The sequence below is a fragment of the Lynx canadensis genome, chromosome D1 (assembly GCF_007474595.2).
Source record: "Lynx canadensis isolate LIC74 chromosome D1, mLynCan4.pri.v2, whole genome shotgun sequence".
Lineage (NCBI taxonomy): Eukaryota > Metazoa > Chordata > Mammalia > Carnivora > Felidae > Lynx > Lynx canadensis.
In genome coordinates this window covers 58,361,020-58,377,037 of record NC_044312.2, presented here as the reverse complement: position 1 = coordinate 58,377,037, position 16,018 = coordinate 58,361,020, and the positions used below count along the sequence as shown (strand labels likewise).

Genomic DNA, 16,018 nt, shown 5'->3' with positions numbered 1-16,018 from the left:
CTGATCAGTGCTCATATGATTCTCTTAGGTCTACCCCCTGGGAAACTACTCATCCCTCAAGAACCCTTTTTAGCCTCCTTGGGAGGCCTTCCCGAACCTCCTGGGCAAAGTCAGACTCTTTTCTCCCATTGTTAAATCATACCCTGTGCTCTACTTGTGTTTCCATTTAGTCTACCCCACCAGACTGGAAGCTGGGGAAGGAAGGAGGGAAGGCCTTGTCAGATGCTCCTTTGTGCCCTCCACTAGCATCCAGAACAGTGCCAGGCACAAACCGAGTATTGAAAAAATGTGACAAGACTAGGAGCCTGGCTTACTTACTTACTACCTTACTTTTTTCTACAGAATGAGTTAATGATTCTTAGGAAATGTATTTCATGATAAATGAGTGCACAGATGTCTTGGCAAAATAAAATTGCAGGTGCATCTGCTCACCTGTGCTCCAGGTCAACACAGGGTTTCCACCCAGGACAGGCCTTGTGCAATCCAGCTCTAGGGCTTCAGACTACAAGTCCCAGAATGCCTCGTGATCGCGCATCTCTCCCCGCCCCATCCCCTCCCAGGAGATGGGGCGGGACCTGGGGGCGGGGCCCAGGGGCAGCCAGGCCCGGGGCGCAGCCCGGGTATTGAAATGCCCCAGGCTCTCTGGGGCACACAAAGCGCAGGCGCAGCAGGTTGGGTAACAGCAAGCATCAAGTAGCGGCCGTTTTGGCAGCAGCATCCGCCACAGGTGTAGACAGGTGGGTGCATCAAGGGGAGGCTGGAGAGGGAGTTTGCACCTGACCCTCTTTGTCTGACCAGTGTAGGGCTTGGAGAGGGGAGGGAGTGGCAGGAGAAGTAGGGACAAAGCCAGGCCTTCCAGCTCAGGTGTTCCAGCTCTTGCTACGCAGCAACAGGTGTAAGCAGGTGGGGGAGGGGCAGAGCCACCTATTCGCAAGTAAGTCGCCCTCAGGAACAGAGGGAACCTGGATTCTAGTCCAAGCTCCATCACATACACGGACAAGTCGTTTGCTGTCCCTCAGTTTGTCCATCTGTAAAATAGGAGTCAAGATTCTACCCATCCAACAGAGTTACAGTGGGGACAAGGTGACGTGGTATAGTACATGCAGTGGTTTCAGAACTTGGCTACACATTAGAATCACCTGGGATCTTTAAAAACTATCAATGTTTGCGTCCCAGCCCCAGACCTTCTGATTTAATTGTTAATGGGGTATGACCTGGGTATTGAGAGTTTTAAAAGCTCCTACTGTTGTAATGGTTAGAAGCTGGGACTGCTGGGTGTGAATGCTGGCTCCTCTGTTTACTAATCGAGGGGATCTGCGTAAGTGGTTGAACTTCTCCAGGCCTGTTTTCTGGGAGTAACAAGGATTTTCGTGAGGTTTCAATGAGATAATAGACAAAAGCACTGAGAAGCATATCCAGCATATAATGCTCAGTCAATAATAGAAGCTATTGAACTATTATTTTACACACTTTGTAAACGGCTCAGGTGAGATTCAAATGGGAGGGAAGCTTTTTTTTTCTATCATGAGAGTCCCTCATTCATTGTCATGATTCTAATATTCTGCGCTGCCAGCATTTCAAAATCCCAGGGTTTCCAACATTGTTAACTGTTCCCCCACTCCAGGCTCTACTTGCCTCATAGACACAAATCTAGAAACAGAAGCCAGAGAGAAGGGACATGGCAAAGGTTATGGAGCTGAGATTGGAATCCAGGCTCCTGACCCCCACCCCCGCACAACGGGTGGCTGCCCTGCTGACCCCACGAGGACAGTGCTCCCATTATCTTTCTAGAGCCGAGAAGGAGACCGAGAAGGAGAAGGAGACCGGCAGGCTTGCCCTTGTTTGTTTACTAACACTCCCTTAAACGTTTCCACGTTTCCTCAGTGGCTTCCCCAGGGAGAGCAGGGCTGGGGGCTTCTCTTTGGAGAGCTGCCCCGGAGCTGCTGATGAGGCTTGTGTGTCCTGTGAATCCTCCGACAGGTTCCGCCTGACTCCACCCTGGAAAGTCCTTTTGAAGAAATGGCCCTGGTGAGGGGCGGCTGGCTGTGGAGACAGAGTAAGTAACCTTGGGCCAAATCCTTGTCCATTGTGTACCTTGTCCAGGGACAGGGGTGAAGGAAGTGGCTTGTTAGGTGTGCCACAGTGAACCCTTCTCCCAAGAAACAAGACCCTTTTTACCCTTTCTCCTTTGTTTATACTCTTTCCTCTGCTTGGAGTGTCCTTCCTATTCCTGACTGCTTGGAAAATGTCCCCTTCTGGGAGAAGCCTTCTCTGACTTTTCCTCTAACCTCCACTCCGCCTCTGCTGTAGCACCAAGCTGGGTTAGAGGCTCCCTACACTGTTCCCAGTGCGTTATGCATACCTCTGTTATAGCACAGATCCCCCTATAATGTAACTGCCTTCATCTATGGGTCTTACCACTCCCCCACTCCATACTGACCCCAGACTGTGAGCTCCTTGAGGGCATGGACTGGGTTTGATGCTCTGCATATCCACAGCACTAGCCCAGGGCTGGCCATGGAATGAGGCTCAGAATAATATGAAAACGCCTCTATGCTTTGGGATCTGTAAAGCCTTAAGAAGCTACTTTATGACTTTGCCTTTTCTGTTAAGATTTTCAGTCGTAAAATGTCCAAAGGTAGGGCTCAGGCTTCCAGACCCACCTCTGACCAGAATCATGATCTGAAGAAGAGCTCTCCTGGGTTAGGAGTTCTCCAACACCCCATGGCCCATTCTCAGTTCATTCAATTCAGCAAACACTGAACCCAGGTCCTGCTGGGTGCCAAGTCCAGGGTGGGGAGCTGTGGACACCCCAGTCTGGTAGAAGAGGCTGACACTACAGAAACAACTGTCACACAAGTGCAAGATAAGGGATTAGATGGAAGCTCAGGGTAGGAAGAGGCCTTTGCCCTTGAAACTTGGGGCTTGGCCTTGGAAGCCCCCAAGGAAGGAATCTGGTCATTCATTTACCATTCAACACATTTATGGAGCCTCTGCTATGTGTTAGGCCCAGTGGGAGGTACTGGGTGAGCAAGGCAGAAAGAGGTTCTGCCATCATTTCAGGGGGTAGATAGACAAGAAAGGCATGGTTATAACACTGGGGGCTGCGGGTGAGGGGATTCTGGGAGCCTGTCCAGGGCTCCCGCCCCCTAGAAGGCTCTGAAATCAGCCTGCCTAGCACATGTGAACTATTGCACAGGCTCCATCCTCCGCCGCTGGAAGCGAAACTGGTTTGCCTTGTGGCTGGATGGGACCCTGGGCTACTACCATGATGAGACTGCACAGGACGAGGAGGATCGCGTGCTCATCCAGTTCAATGTCCGCAGCATAAAGATCGGCCAAGAGTGCCACGGTGAGAAGCCCTTTCCCCTCTGGCACTGTGACTATGTCCATGGCCCTCCCATTGTGTCTGTCTGATAACATCTGCATGAGGCTCTTGCCAGCTTCAGAGGGCTTCCATAGACATTGCTTCTGGGTCTCTCAACTCCAACTCATGTGGGTTTGAATTAAGATAGCGGTTCCTTATTGAGTTCCTACCCTGTACTGGGCCTGGGTCCTATGCTGGGGTCACAGAGGCAAGTCAGACAAGGTTCCTGCCCTCTGGGTGCTAGAAACTGGATGAAGATGAAAAGAGATAAGGAGGATCAGAGAGGTGAAGTGACTGGCCCAGAGTCACAGAGCAAATCTCCTCAACCAGGGCTCAGGCCACAGTTATAACCGGGTAACTGATAGATGTCTAACTATGGCAATAGGCAACGTGGAAAGGTTGAAAGGCTCTGAAGAGTAAAGCAGAATCCCAGAGAAAGTGTGTGAGATCAGAGGAGGTTGGCAATGGCCAATAAACAGGACCTGGAGGTCCGTCCCTATTCTTGTTTCTGGTTTACTGGGGCCTGTGCCCCGTGGAAACCCCATATGTGTGTGTCTGTCTCTAGATGTGCAGCCCCCAGAGGGCCGGAGCCGAGACGGCCTGCTGATTGTGAACCTCCGGGAGGGCTCCCGCCTGTATCTGTGCGCAGAGACCAAGGACGATGCCGTGTAAGTCCTCTCAGGAGAGGATAGGGAGAGATCTTGGGGAATGTAACCAGATGCCTCCTCCTCACTGGGCCTTCTGATTCCCAAAGTGTAGGAAGAGGGGACAAAGATCAGTCAACAGGGAAGAGGTTGGGCAGAGTGGATTTGAATGGCTCGTGGTGATTGGTGTGGTACCCAGAAAAGTCCTCACATCACCCTGTGATGGAACCCGGGACTATGGAGGGAGGAGTGGGCACACCGGCCTCAGGTGTGTGGTCCTTGATCATACAGCATCGTGTATTTAGCAGGCTCTGAGATGAGCCCTCACTTGGGGGTGATACAAAAGAACAGACAACCCTGTGGTATCCGTAAAGGACCTCCCTTCCCACTGCCTCCTGAGGAGATGCCTTAGTGGGTGGCCTTTGATCTGAGGTGGAGACCCTGCCCCGCCTCACAGAGGCAGCCCACTGTGTTGCAGAGACATGCCAGTGTCCGATGCAGATCCACATTGTGAGGCTGGGTGTGTCTGCTTACTCACATTCTTTCCCTTCCTACCCTCGGGCCGAGGGGTCAGTAGGCCTTTGCATTGTAGGAGAGTGAAAGAGATGGGGTGTGTGGGAGTGGGGGAAGCTGAGCTCTGGCCCGACAAAGCACAGAGCCGCCTTGTCCACCCTAGCCAGGTGCCATGGCAACCAACAAAGGCCTGATTGTCCTGTGTCCACTCGGCCCTCACAGGGCTCTGGGGTCAGAGCGTTGGGGAACTGTGTGTGTGTAGGTTTGGGGTGTGGAGGTGAGCTGCAGCTAGAGAACCAGCCCAAGCATGCCAGAATCCGAAGGCCCCAAAGAGACCACCCAAGCCCAGCTGTCTAGTGTCTAGACGGGGAAGCTGGAAGAAGGGAAGTCTGTGGACTAAGAATGAATTAGGAGCCTCCAGCTCAAATGAGGGCTCTGTCTGTGTGACTGGGGTGGGAGAGGGGTTTTGTCTACCCAAGGGGGTCAAGGGGACCTCCCCCCTTTACAGGAGACTGGGGCTGAGGCTGTGTTGAGGACAAAAGTCTTAACAGCTAGGGGCCCAATCTCCCAAACTCCATCCTCAAGGTCTGATGGGTTTGCTTTGCAGAGCGTGGAAGACGGCGTTACTGGAGGCGAATTCTACCCCGGTGAGCCCCCCATTCCCTCCTTTTCCCCTCCCCACCCCTTCCTGCCATGGAATCATGGGTGACTCAGACTCGGTCTCCACCTGCCAGGAATTCTCAATTCCCATAAATGTGAGTGAATAGGCTTGTGCGGACTCAGAGACTGTGAGTCCAAGTGTAAAAGGACAGAAGACAGACACCTGGTGCTTGGAGAAGAGAGAGAGACTGTAGGGGGTGGCATGTAAGCTGGGGCAAAGAAACTATCTTTTATTGAGCAACTATTATGTGCTAGGTGTGGCACAGGTGCAGTTCCACCTACTCCTGACAACAGTCTTGTGAGGCTGGGATTATTATTACCTCTCTGCAAAGAATAAGATTGAGCTTCATTCATCCACACAACAAGTATTTACTGAGTTCCTACTATATTCAGGCACTCTGACAAAGGGCAGGGATCAGAGGTGAACTAAGTAAAGAGATGTTGGCCCTGTTCTCCTGGATTTAATCTAGTGGGCAGCCAGGTGTGAGGAAGCAACTAATCACACAGTTAATGATTCTATTGCAACGGTGGTAACTGCTTTGACAGAGATGTGCACCGTGCATTCAGTGTGTGACCACCTTGGTGGCCTGGTCCAGATGGGAGTTCAGACAAGGCTAAAGATGAGACCCTGAAGGATAAACAGAAATTGACTGTGTAGAAGGGGTGGGGTGGGGTAAAGGGAACAGCTTTCCAGGCAGAGGAACTACATGTGCAAAGGCCCTGAGAAAGGGTAAGACTTCAGTAAGTTTAAGAACAGAATGAAGGCTGGGGCAGCTGGAGTTTAGGAAGGGAGAGCAAGGGAGAAGGAGGGTTGGCAGGGCCAGGCATTATGGGATGTGTTAAGATGTTGGTTTCTGCTACGAACACCAGGAAGTCATTGAAAGCTTTTAAGCAGTGGGATGATATGAACAGATCAGACCAGATTTGTGTTTTAAAAATATAGTCTGGCTGGTAGGTAGGGAATGGCCTGTAGAGGGTAAGAGTGGATGCCAGGAGACCAGTTAGAAGGCTGGGACAGAGTCCTAGTGACTGGCTGGAGGTCTGGTCTAAGGCCTTGCTAATGAGGATAAGACATATTTAGGAGGTAGAGTCAACAGAGCCTAGTGATTGATGGAGGTGTGGGTTTGAGGAGCTGCCCTAGGCCCCCAGCTCAATGATAGCCCAGCTTGGCCTTGACCCCATCTGCCTGACTCCACATTGTGTGCTTGCTCCTTCTATGTGTGGTGCAGTGGAGCCCAATCTCACCTAGAGAGACTCGGCTGGAAAGCAGCAGAGAAGACTGGATTGCATTTAGAACCCTTCTTAGACATGCACCTGCTGAGGGCTGAGCATTGTGCTCAGAACCTGCCATCAGTTATATCATTTAATCTTCCAACAGCTCCGGTAGGGCTGTACTTTTAGTTCCATTTTACAGATAGGGAAGGTGAGGTTCAGAGAGGAAGTGACTTGTCCAAAGCCTCATAGTCTTAAGTCAGCGGAAGAGCCTGTATTGGAGCCTAGGTCAGTGAGATTTGGAGGGAAGGGCATTACTGGTAGAAAGAACTGCATGAACAGAGGCGAGGGGTGAGATGTGCACGTGTGTGTATGTGTGTGTAAGTGCCAGGAGTCTGTCCTGGCTGGATGATAATACATGGAGGGAAAGAAATGGGGGAAATGACCTCTGAGGAGCATTGTGGGGAATGACAAAGGGCATTAAGAAGGGGGGACTTGGCCAGACTTTGGGGAGCAGATTCAGGCTTCTGGGTGGAAACTGGATTAGAAAAAGCTGGAAGTGAGGAGGCTGGAGCAGTGGTCTACAAGGCAGAGACACCCCTGTTGGCTAACCTGGCTCTGAGCTCCAAAGTCCCCATATGCAGAGCAAAGGAGTCCCACCCAAAAGAGGCAGAAGGAGGTGAGGGCTGACCGTTCTGTTCTGCACTCTGTGACTCTATGAAGCTGCCTTGTTCCTCCTCTGCCTGTGCACCTTCCTGCTGCTCTGCTTACCAGTCTCTGCTCTGACCCTCTACTCCCCCTCCCACTGTCTGCCGTCACACACACCTGTCTGATCCCAGGGTTTGCTTGAGTGGAATGTGTTGGTGCCTCAGTCTTTGTACCAGTGTCTGCTTGTCTCTGAGTGTTCACGCCTGTGTCCGTGACTTCTCTCTGTTCTGTGCCTATGTAGGAGTGACCTGCGCTTTGTCCCTCCATGTCCTGCAGATTTATACCCCACTCTGGACAGAGGCTCTTCCAGGGAATATAGGGCCAGGGTCACAGCCAAGGACAAGGCTGGGAGGCCAGTGAAGGGGAGGACAGGTGGGTGGGAGGGCGGATCAGAGTTGTTCTGTCCTTTCTGGAGACTGAGAGCCTCAGCAGCCTAAAACCGGTGAAGGTGGGCTAATTATGGAGGGACACTACTGATCCTTCTCTGGGTAAGTTTGGCAAAGTGTCCCCCTCTGAGCCTCCCTCCATTACCATGGGCTGAGGAGGAAGAGGACCACTCTTTCCACTGCCCAGCTGGCAGAGGGCTCAGGTTGGGCCTGTTAAAAACTGAGTTTCTCCAGATGTAGAGGGCCACTGACACCTCCCTCCCTCCCCCTTCTTGGGTTTCTGTGGCTTGAGCAGGCCCCAACCGGAGCCACCGTCCCTCCCAGGAGCCGCCGGGTTTGCCCCAAGGTCAGGTGTGTGACCCGCTCGTGGAGCCCCTGTAAGGTTGAGAGGCGGATCTGGGTAAGTGCTGGCTCAGCCCTCCCTGCCTCCATTCTGGCCACAAAGATGTGCCTCCAAAACTGGGCCCAGTCACATCCCTTCTCTGCTCACAAACATTACATGGCTACCTATCACTCACAGAACACCAACCACAGTCCCATTCTCAAGGATCCAGCCTGAGATCTCAAGGATCTCATGTCCCATTCTCTCAGGATCCAGCCTGAGCCAATCTCACCTACCACATCCCCTCATCCCCTGTGCTCTAGCTGCTCCTCCAGCTTCCCAGCTGCACCAGACCTCTTGCCTCTTCCCAGGCTTTGCAGATGCTGTTCTCTCTGCCGTGAAGACTCTTAGTTTCCTTATTCCTCTGACAAACTGATGCTTAGCCTCTAAGAGCCACTTCAAAGGCTACCACCTCCTCAGGGAGGAGTTCCCAGACCTCCAGGTATCGTCACTCCCTTCACAGCCTGCTGCACTAATGCTTAGTATCATCTTATTAGGCCTCTTTCAAGTCCCTTTATTTCGGTCTCTATTCTCCCATGAGACCTGGGACTTCCTCCAAGGCGAAGACTGGGTCTGATCAGCTCTGCCTCTATGGAGCCTGGCTCAGTGCTGGGTATACAGCAGGTGCTCAATGAGTACTCGGTGATAGGGACAGTCTGTTTTGACCCTCCTTCTTCCCGGTGCATGGAGCTGGGGCACAGGTGGGCCTCAGGCAGTGTTCACCGAATGAGCGAATGAGTGAATGACTGAAGGGAGGAAGGAGGAGTGAAAAACCTCTGTTAATGGCATCACTGTCACATATCATAATTTAGTCCACATCTGTCTCCCTTCCTCCTACCCCAGAATTTCTGGAAAGCACGATTGGGGGATGAATCCTATCTCTGTCTCCAGTGCTCAGCAGGGCATGGGGTGGGTACAGTGGGGGCCTATCTTCGAGTGCTGGTGGTCTTATAGTCAACTGTGAACTCCTTTTCTAGTACAGTGGTGTTTGATGTGGCTGTGAGTTAGAATCACTTCAGGACTTAAAAAAAAAAAAAATCTAAACGTTCATATCCTACTTCTGGATGCTCTAATTTTGTAGGTCTGGAGTGGGGGCCTTGGAAATCTGTGGTTTAAAAAAGTTATTCAGGTAATTCTGATGTGCAGAACCACTGAACCCAGAAGGCTAGGTCTACCTAGGTCCAGGTGCATAGACGTGGCTCAGTTGGATTCTCACTGTGCCTTGGGAGTGGGCATTGTAGGAAAGACATTGTAGGAAAGACTATCCCTATTAACAGATGTAAAAACTGAAGCTCTGAGAGGCTACATAACTTGACCGGGACACTTGATTCTTCAGTGGCAGGACTAGGATTCCCATCCCAGCATTCTGAGACATCCCCCCTACCCAAATGAGGATGCAAGTTTGTTTAAAGATTTTTTTTTTAATGTTTATTTGAGAGAGAGAGAGAGAAAGAGAGAGAGAGAGAGAGAGAGAGAGAGAGAGAGAGAGAGAGGAAACACAAGCGGGGGAGGGGCAGAAAGAGAGGGAGACACAGAATCCAAAGCAGACTCCAGGCTCTGAGCTGTCGGCACAGACCCAGATGCGGGGTTCAAACACACAAACAGTGGGATCATGACCTGAGCCGAAGCCAGACGCTTAACCGACTGAGCCGCCCAGGCACCCCAAAGATGTAAGTTTGTTTAAAGTGGGGATGCCTAAAAATGGGGTTTAAAAAGCTGTAAACCTTATAACAACAGCTTTTCTGAGGGAAGGGAACTTATTTGTATGTGGCCTCCTGATTGGCTGACCCTGCACTTGCAAAAGGGGCTGGGCTTGCAGAAAGGGAGAGGATCAGGATCAAGCCCTTAGGTTCTGTCCCTAAGGTCCCTGGAGGAAAACCTGCCTCGTTGCCAGGTGACCCATATGAGTTTACCTCTGGGCCTCCCAGACCTAGAGGGTAGAAACAGGTGCCGCCAAGGGGCATGAGTTGGTGTTTTCCATTCTCTCTGAGGCCAGATGAGGCCACAGGCTCACTGTGCAGCTGCCGTGCAGATACAGGCTCTAGATCCTAAAGTCTCTACAAATAAAAATGGGGATCTGAGTGCTTGGATCTCTCTAGACCCTTCCAGGCATGGAGCTTAGATCCTGGCTACCCACCACCAGCAAGCTCTATTGGATCACTTTTAGGGAAGAGCACAGTGAGGGAAGTCACTTGAGACTGAGCATTGTTTGAGCCTACTGTGTTACCCTGGAACTGGTCATTGTCCCTAAATTGAGGCTGGACTTAGAGCTGGGTGACCTTAGTTCAGTCTGGCTCTGTATTTGACTCACTTGAGATAAATTCAGTACATTAGGCAGCTATCATGTTCCAATGAGGCCTAATTAGACCCCCTTGTGGGTCTCAAGTCTGATGGGAGAGACACACACTCAAAGGGATACAAACAATGACACTGCAGAGTGACTGGTGCTGTGATAAGGAGAGTCTAAGGGCTAAGTCTGTTCTCCCAACAGAACAGGGAGGTTCAGGGAGAGTAATACTTGGGTTCAGTCTGAAAGATAAGTTAGGTAATTGAATGAAAAAAGGGAAGAAAGGCATCCTCATCAAAGAGAAATGGCATGGAGGGGTGCCTGGGTGGCTCAGGAGGTTCAGGGTCAGGCTTTGGCTCAGGTTGTGATCTCGTGGTCTGTGAGTTCAAGCCCTGTGTCAGGTTCTGTGCTGACAGCTCAGAGCCTGGAGCCTGCTCTGGATTCTGTCTCCCTCTTTCTCTGCCCCTCCCCTGCTTGTGCTCTGCCTCCCTCTCTCAAAAATAAATAAACATTAAAAAAAAAAAAAAAAAAAAAGAAATGGCATGGAGATTTGAAATCACAGGTATGTATTTAGAGAAACCCCCTTTACAACCAAATTTTTTGAAAGGGATGTCATGACATGTTGATTCCATCCCTTATTTCTCAACCATTCTTCAACTCTCCATAGTCTGGATTCTCCCCCCAACCACTCCTCTGAAAAATGTTTTTTCAAGGTCATCCACAACTTCCAAGTTGCCAAATCAATGGCTTATTATTCTCTTGGCACTGGCCAAAAGGATGGACAGAAGAGCATAGTTAGAAGATAAAATCATGAGACTTGGTGGCTGGTGTGATATGGAAGACAAGCGTGTGAAGATGAGAGTGCCAACCTGATGCCTTGGTTTGAGTACGTGGTAGTGGCATTTAGAGAAAAGCATTTGTGGAAGAGCAGGTTCAGGAGATAGAAAGGTGATGAAATCCCTTCGAGATAGGTGGAGTTTAAGACACCTGACTTCTAAGAGGAGTTGGACCATTCAGGGGCGACACCTAGTTTGAGAGAGATATAGAGTAGAAGGGGGCTAAGAAGAAGGAGCCAGGAGACTAGGGGATCTTGCTCCCTCTCTAGGTCTACTCCCTCATGGGTAAAATGAGGGGCATGGATTAGGAGTTTCTATTTAATTCAGCGTATATTTATTGGTTCTTGCTATTCACTAGATCCCGTATGTAACAGAAATTAATCAGAGTCCATGTCTATAAGTAGCTCACATTTGGGGTACAGGCAGGAAAGTCCAGGAGGAAAGATAGTCCATAGAGAACTTAGGAAGAAAGAATTCTTTCTGAAACCAAAAGGGCTTCCTGGAGTGGATGATTTCTGAGTTAGGCTTTGAGGGGTTGATTCTAATGGAGAGACTGCTTTCCTCCCTCAGAGAGAGAAAAATGACCATTCTTCTCTGAGCCTCCCACCCCCAGTTCTGTGGTAATGTGGAGATAATAATGCCTGCAGTAAGGATTAGAGGAAGTAATACATATGAATACCTCCCTCAGAACCTGGTACATGGTGGATGCTTGATAATACTTTAGTTACTTTCCATCCATCCCCTCCTTTCTTTTCCTTCCTCCCCAACCTGCTTTTACTTCCGGGCCTGGGGGCTGGCCAGGTGCCCTACCCAGTGACTAGGAGAGTAGAAAAATCCATTGGCTTTCTCCAAATGGGACCATTGGAGAGCAGCTAGCAAATATTAGATTACATAGGGAAGTTGGGAGCCATGGGGAATGTAAAAATCTATATATTTTTAATGTTTATGTGGAGAGAGCACATGAGCAGGGGAGGGGCAGAGACAGAGAGAGAGAGAGACAGAGAGAGACAGAGAGAGAGAGAATCCCAGGCTGACAGCACAGATCCTGACTCGGGCTCGGGGCTCAAGCTCACAAATTATGAGATCATGACCTGTATGGAAATCAAGGGTCCCACACTTAAACAACTGTGCCACCAAGGTGCCCCACTGTGGAGGATTTTTGACCAGGGGAGTGATAGGTAGGAGGGTAGGGTGAGAAAATGGGATCTGGATGTAGGGGCTACAGTTTTAGAGGACAAGGACCATGGACCATGTGGGCAGGGAGGGTCTTTCTCCAGGAGCTTGCTGGTTCCTGGGGATCCATTTCTAACCTTGAAGAAGTGGTTTTGTAGGCCCAGAAGAACCTAAGCAGGGTGTGGTGGGTAGGGGCCCAAACCTGGGCCAGGGAGTTTCTGGGCAGTAACCCAGTGGGGCTCCCCAGGTGCGTGTCTACAGCCCGTACCAGGACTACTATGAGGTGGTAACTCCCAACGCTCATGAAGCCACATACGTACGCAGCTACTACGGACCGCCCTATGCAGGTAAGTCTCCAGCCTGGCCCGCCCCCTGCCCAGATCCAGCCCCAGGCCCCTGCAGCTGGGGCAGAAACCACTCTTGTGGGGACCACGGATTTTTCCAGGCGGTACCCACCACTGGGCCCTCCCCATCCCGAAACTCGGAATATCTCTTGAACCAGTGTACCTCCACACTCCAGAACTGACCTCACTTCTCTAGGCTGTCTGACCAGCAATACCCGTTTCTGAGCTGCTGGCGACCCCTGGTGGCTAACGCGGGAGCGGCCGCCTCCTTCCGCCCCAGGGGCTGGCGGTTGGGAACGCCCATCCTCTGGTGTGGCCTGGAGGTTCTTAGAGATACTGGGTTTCCTCGCTGTTCCACTCTAGCCCCATGGTCCCAGCAGATACAAGGCCAGTAAGCCCTGGAGAAGGAGTACAAGTCCTTTCCGCATCAAGGCCTCAGTTTCTCCGATTGAGGTGCAGAAGAGTGGGCTCAGCTCTTTACCCTGGGTTGGGCATGAGTCTAGTGGGAGGAGAGGAGTGAAGATCTCTCTTCTCCCTACCCTGAAGTCCCCGTCCCTCACCGCTTTCTCCACAGGACCCGGCGTGACGCACGTAGTAGTGCGGGAGGATCCCTGCTACAGTGCGGGCGCTCCGCTGGCCATGGGCATGCTCGCGGGGGCCGCCACAGGTGCCGCGCTCGGCTCGCTCATGTGGTCTCCCTGTTGGTTCTGAGCCCTGGGACTGGGAGTGTGGACCCTGCGCCTAGAGCAACAGACCCCTTTTCCTCCTTGACCCCACCCTCCACGATTTAAGTCCTGCTGTACTTCGGCTCCTTCTTCTCCACTAGTCCCCCTGGACTTGGATCATCCATATCCCACTCCCCCACTCTCACCCCTTGCGTTGCAAGAAGCTATCATCCCAGGCACAAACATAGCTCAAAATCCTTGTATCTATTGCCAGACACCCCAGACTTTTGTTATAGACACATATAGACATGGTTCCCTCCAATACACCAGGACACAGAAAACGACTCATGTGACTTAAAGTTCCCAGGTACTGGAGACCGAGGAGTCAGGTTTTTTCCTCCAGCACCTCCATGGTTGCTGGGAAAAACAGAAGTAAACAAACACTTGACAGGACAGAGTTATCAATCCTTTGACACATGAGGGTAAAGAACAGAAGGTAGGCTAGGAGTAGGGTTGTTGCAAGAGTGCAGAGCAATGATTATCATGGACATGTCCAAGGAATTAAAAGTTCATTTAGGCTGGGGTGGGGACTGGGATAAGATCATGATGGCCCTCCAGGCTAAAGAGCTTGCTGGGTAAAGGGGAGATGTGAGCTTTTTGGAGGGAAGTTTCATGATTGCGCCTATAATGAATATATTGCCTGTTAATACTGACACATACTGAAATCCAAAACACTCTCTGAGGTTAGCCCCATCCTTCCCACTATCAGCTTCCAGGGTCCCCTGTTCCTTCAGTGCTCAGAAAACACTTGTTCCCCATGTTAGGGGTGCCTGGGGCAGCAATTGAGTTGAACCTGGGGTCCCCTTGCTGGGGGGCAGATAAGCTCTGTTCAGGACCTCCAGCCCTAGGATGGTGCTTCCATCAGGAAATGCATTCCTGGTCCCCAGGAACTTGGCCCTCTGTCCATAACTGTGGCGGTCACCATCTTAGGCTTTGTCTCTTCCCTCACTCTGGGGGAGATGGCAGTGTTCACCTCTAGGGCCTGATCCAGTGGGAAGCCCCATGTGTGCCTCCCTGTAAGTGGCCCAGCAATCTCTCCATTTGGCTCCTTTACAATTTCCTCTCCCACCCTGTCCTAACAGAAGTGCTAACATTCCTACCCAGTAGCCAGAGTAGCCTGCTAAAGTTCCCTTGTAGGTATGGGCTCTAGTGGCCCTGCTGCAGAGACTAATAAAGATATGGTTGGCTCTAGCCCTGGCTCTGGCTCTGGCTCTTTTGTCCACCTCCCCCTCCCCGCCACGGTACTTGTCTCCCTGGGACTCAGCACCTACTTGTGCCTTCTTTGGTATAGTAAGAAGAGTGTGTGGATTCTGAGGGCAAGTAGAACTGGAGACAGCATCTTAGCTGAGCAATTTGGGGCAATTCACTTAACCTGTCTGGATCTTGGTTTTCCCATCCATAAGGTGGTAGGTTGAAGTTGGCCATGCCTGAGGGCTCATAAGGAGAGGCTGCCTCAGCATGAAAAGATGGTCAACATTGCTCCTCATCAGGGAAATACAAATCAAAACCACACTCAGATACCACCTCACACCAGTCAGAGTGGCTAAAATGAACAAATCAGGAGACTGTAGATGCTGGCGAGGATGTGGAGAAACGGGACCCTCTTGCACTGTTGGCGGGAATGCAAACTGGTGCAGCCACTCTGGAAAACAGTGTGGAGGTTCCTCAAAAAATTAAAAATAGATCTACCCTATGACCCAGCAACAGCACTGCTAGGAATTTACCCAAGGGATACAGGAGTGCTGATGCACAGGGGCACTTGTACCTCAATGTTTATAGCAGCACTCTCAACAATAGCCAAATTATGGAAAGAGTCTAAATGTCCATCAACTGATGAATGGATAAAGAAATTGTGGTTTATATACACAATGGAGTACTACAGGGCAATGAGAAAGAACGAAATATGGCCCTTTGTAGCAACGTGGATGGAACTGGAGAGTGTGATGCTAAGTGAAATAAGCCATACAGAGAAAGACAGATACCATATGGTTTCACTCTTATGTGGATCCTGAGAAACTTAACAGGAACCCATGGGGGAGGGGAAGGAAAAAAAAAAAAAAAAGAGGTTAGAGTGGGAGAGAGCCAAAGCATAAGAGACTGTTAAAAACTGAGAACAAACTGAGGGTTGATGGGTGGGAGGGAGGAGAGGGTGGGTGATGGGTATTGAGGAGGGCACCTTTTGGGATGAGCACTGGGTGTTGTATGGAAACCAATTTGACAATAAATTTCATATATAAAAATAAATAAATAAATAAATAAATAAATAAATAAATAAATTGTGGTTTATATACACAATGGAATACTACATGGCAATGAGAAAGAATGAAGTATGGCCTTTTGTAGCAACGTGAATGGAACTGGAGAGTGTTATGCTAAGTGAAATAAGTCATACAGAGAAAGACAGATACCATATGTTTTCACTGTTATGTGGATCCTAGGAAACTTAACAGAAGACCATGGGGGAGGGGAAGGAGAAAAAAAAAAAAAAGGTTAGAGAGGGAGGGAGCCAAAACATAAGAGACTCTTAAAAACTGAGAATAGGGGCGCCTGGGTGGCGCAGTCGGTTAAGCGTCCGACTTCAGCCAGGTCACGATCTCGCGGTCCGTGAGTTCAAGCCCTGCGTCGGGCTCTGGGCTGATGGCTCAGAGCCTGGAGCCTGTTTCCGATTCTGTGTCTCCCTCTCTCTCTGCCCCTCGCCCGTTCATGCTCTGTCTCTCTCTGTCCCAAAAATAAATAAACGTTGAAAAAAAAATTAAAAAAAAAAAAAACAACTGAGAATAA

General features: G+C 50.5%; 1 protein-coding gene across 2 annotated transcripts; it reads left to right on the top strand.

Moving 5' to 3' along the window:
• The first annotated feature begins 673 nt into the window (after window positions 1–673).
• On the top strand, window positions 674–13,516 carry PLEKHB1 (pleckstrin homology domain containing B1). 2 transcript variants are annotated; one of them, XM_030331166.1, is made up of 7 exons: window positions 674–737; window positions 1,981–2,056; window positions 3,200–3,352; window positions 3,933–4,035; window positions 5,132–5,171; window positions 12,416–12,515; window positions 13,087–13,516. In XM_030331166.1, exons 2-7 carry the CDS (start codon window positions 2,020–2,022, stop codon window positions 13,221–13,223), a joined length of 570 nt encoding a protein of 189 aa, XP_030187026.1. In that variant the 5' UTR covers window positions 674–737; window positions 1,981–2,019; the 3' UTR covers window positions 13,224–13,516. The 2 variants fall into 2 exon arrangements, with proteins under 2 accessions (XP_030187026.1, XP_030187027.1); XM_030331167.1 differs by lacking the exon at window positions 674–737 and adding an exon at window positions 7,786–7,890 and having other exon boundaries at window positions 1,986–2,056.
• Window positions 13,517–16,018: the final 2,502 nt, after the last annotated feature.

Bases quoted from the DNA above. Each gene is read 5' to 3' on its own strand.
- PLEKHB1 (XM_030331167.1), top strand. From the start codon at position 2,020: ATGGCCCTGGTGAGGGGCGGCTGGCTGTGGAGACAGA. The intron at 3,353-3,932 runs GTGAGAAGCCCT...GTCTGTCTCTAG, and splicing joins GATCGGCCAAGAGTGCCACG to ATGTGCAGCCCCCAGAGGGC. The intron at 12,516-13,086 runs GTAAGTCTCCAG...CTTTCTCCACAG, and splicing joins CTACGGACCGCCCTATGCAG to GACCCGGCGTGACGCACGTA.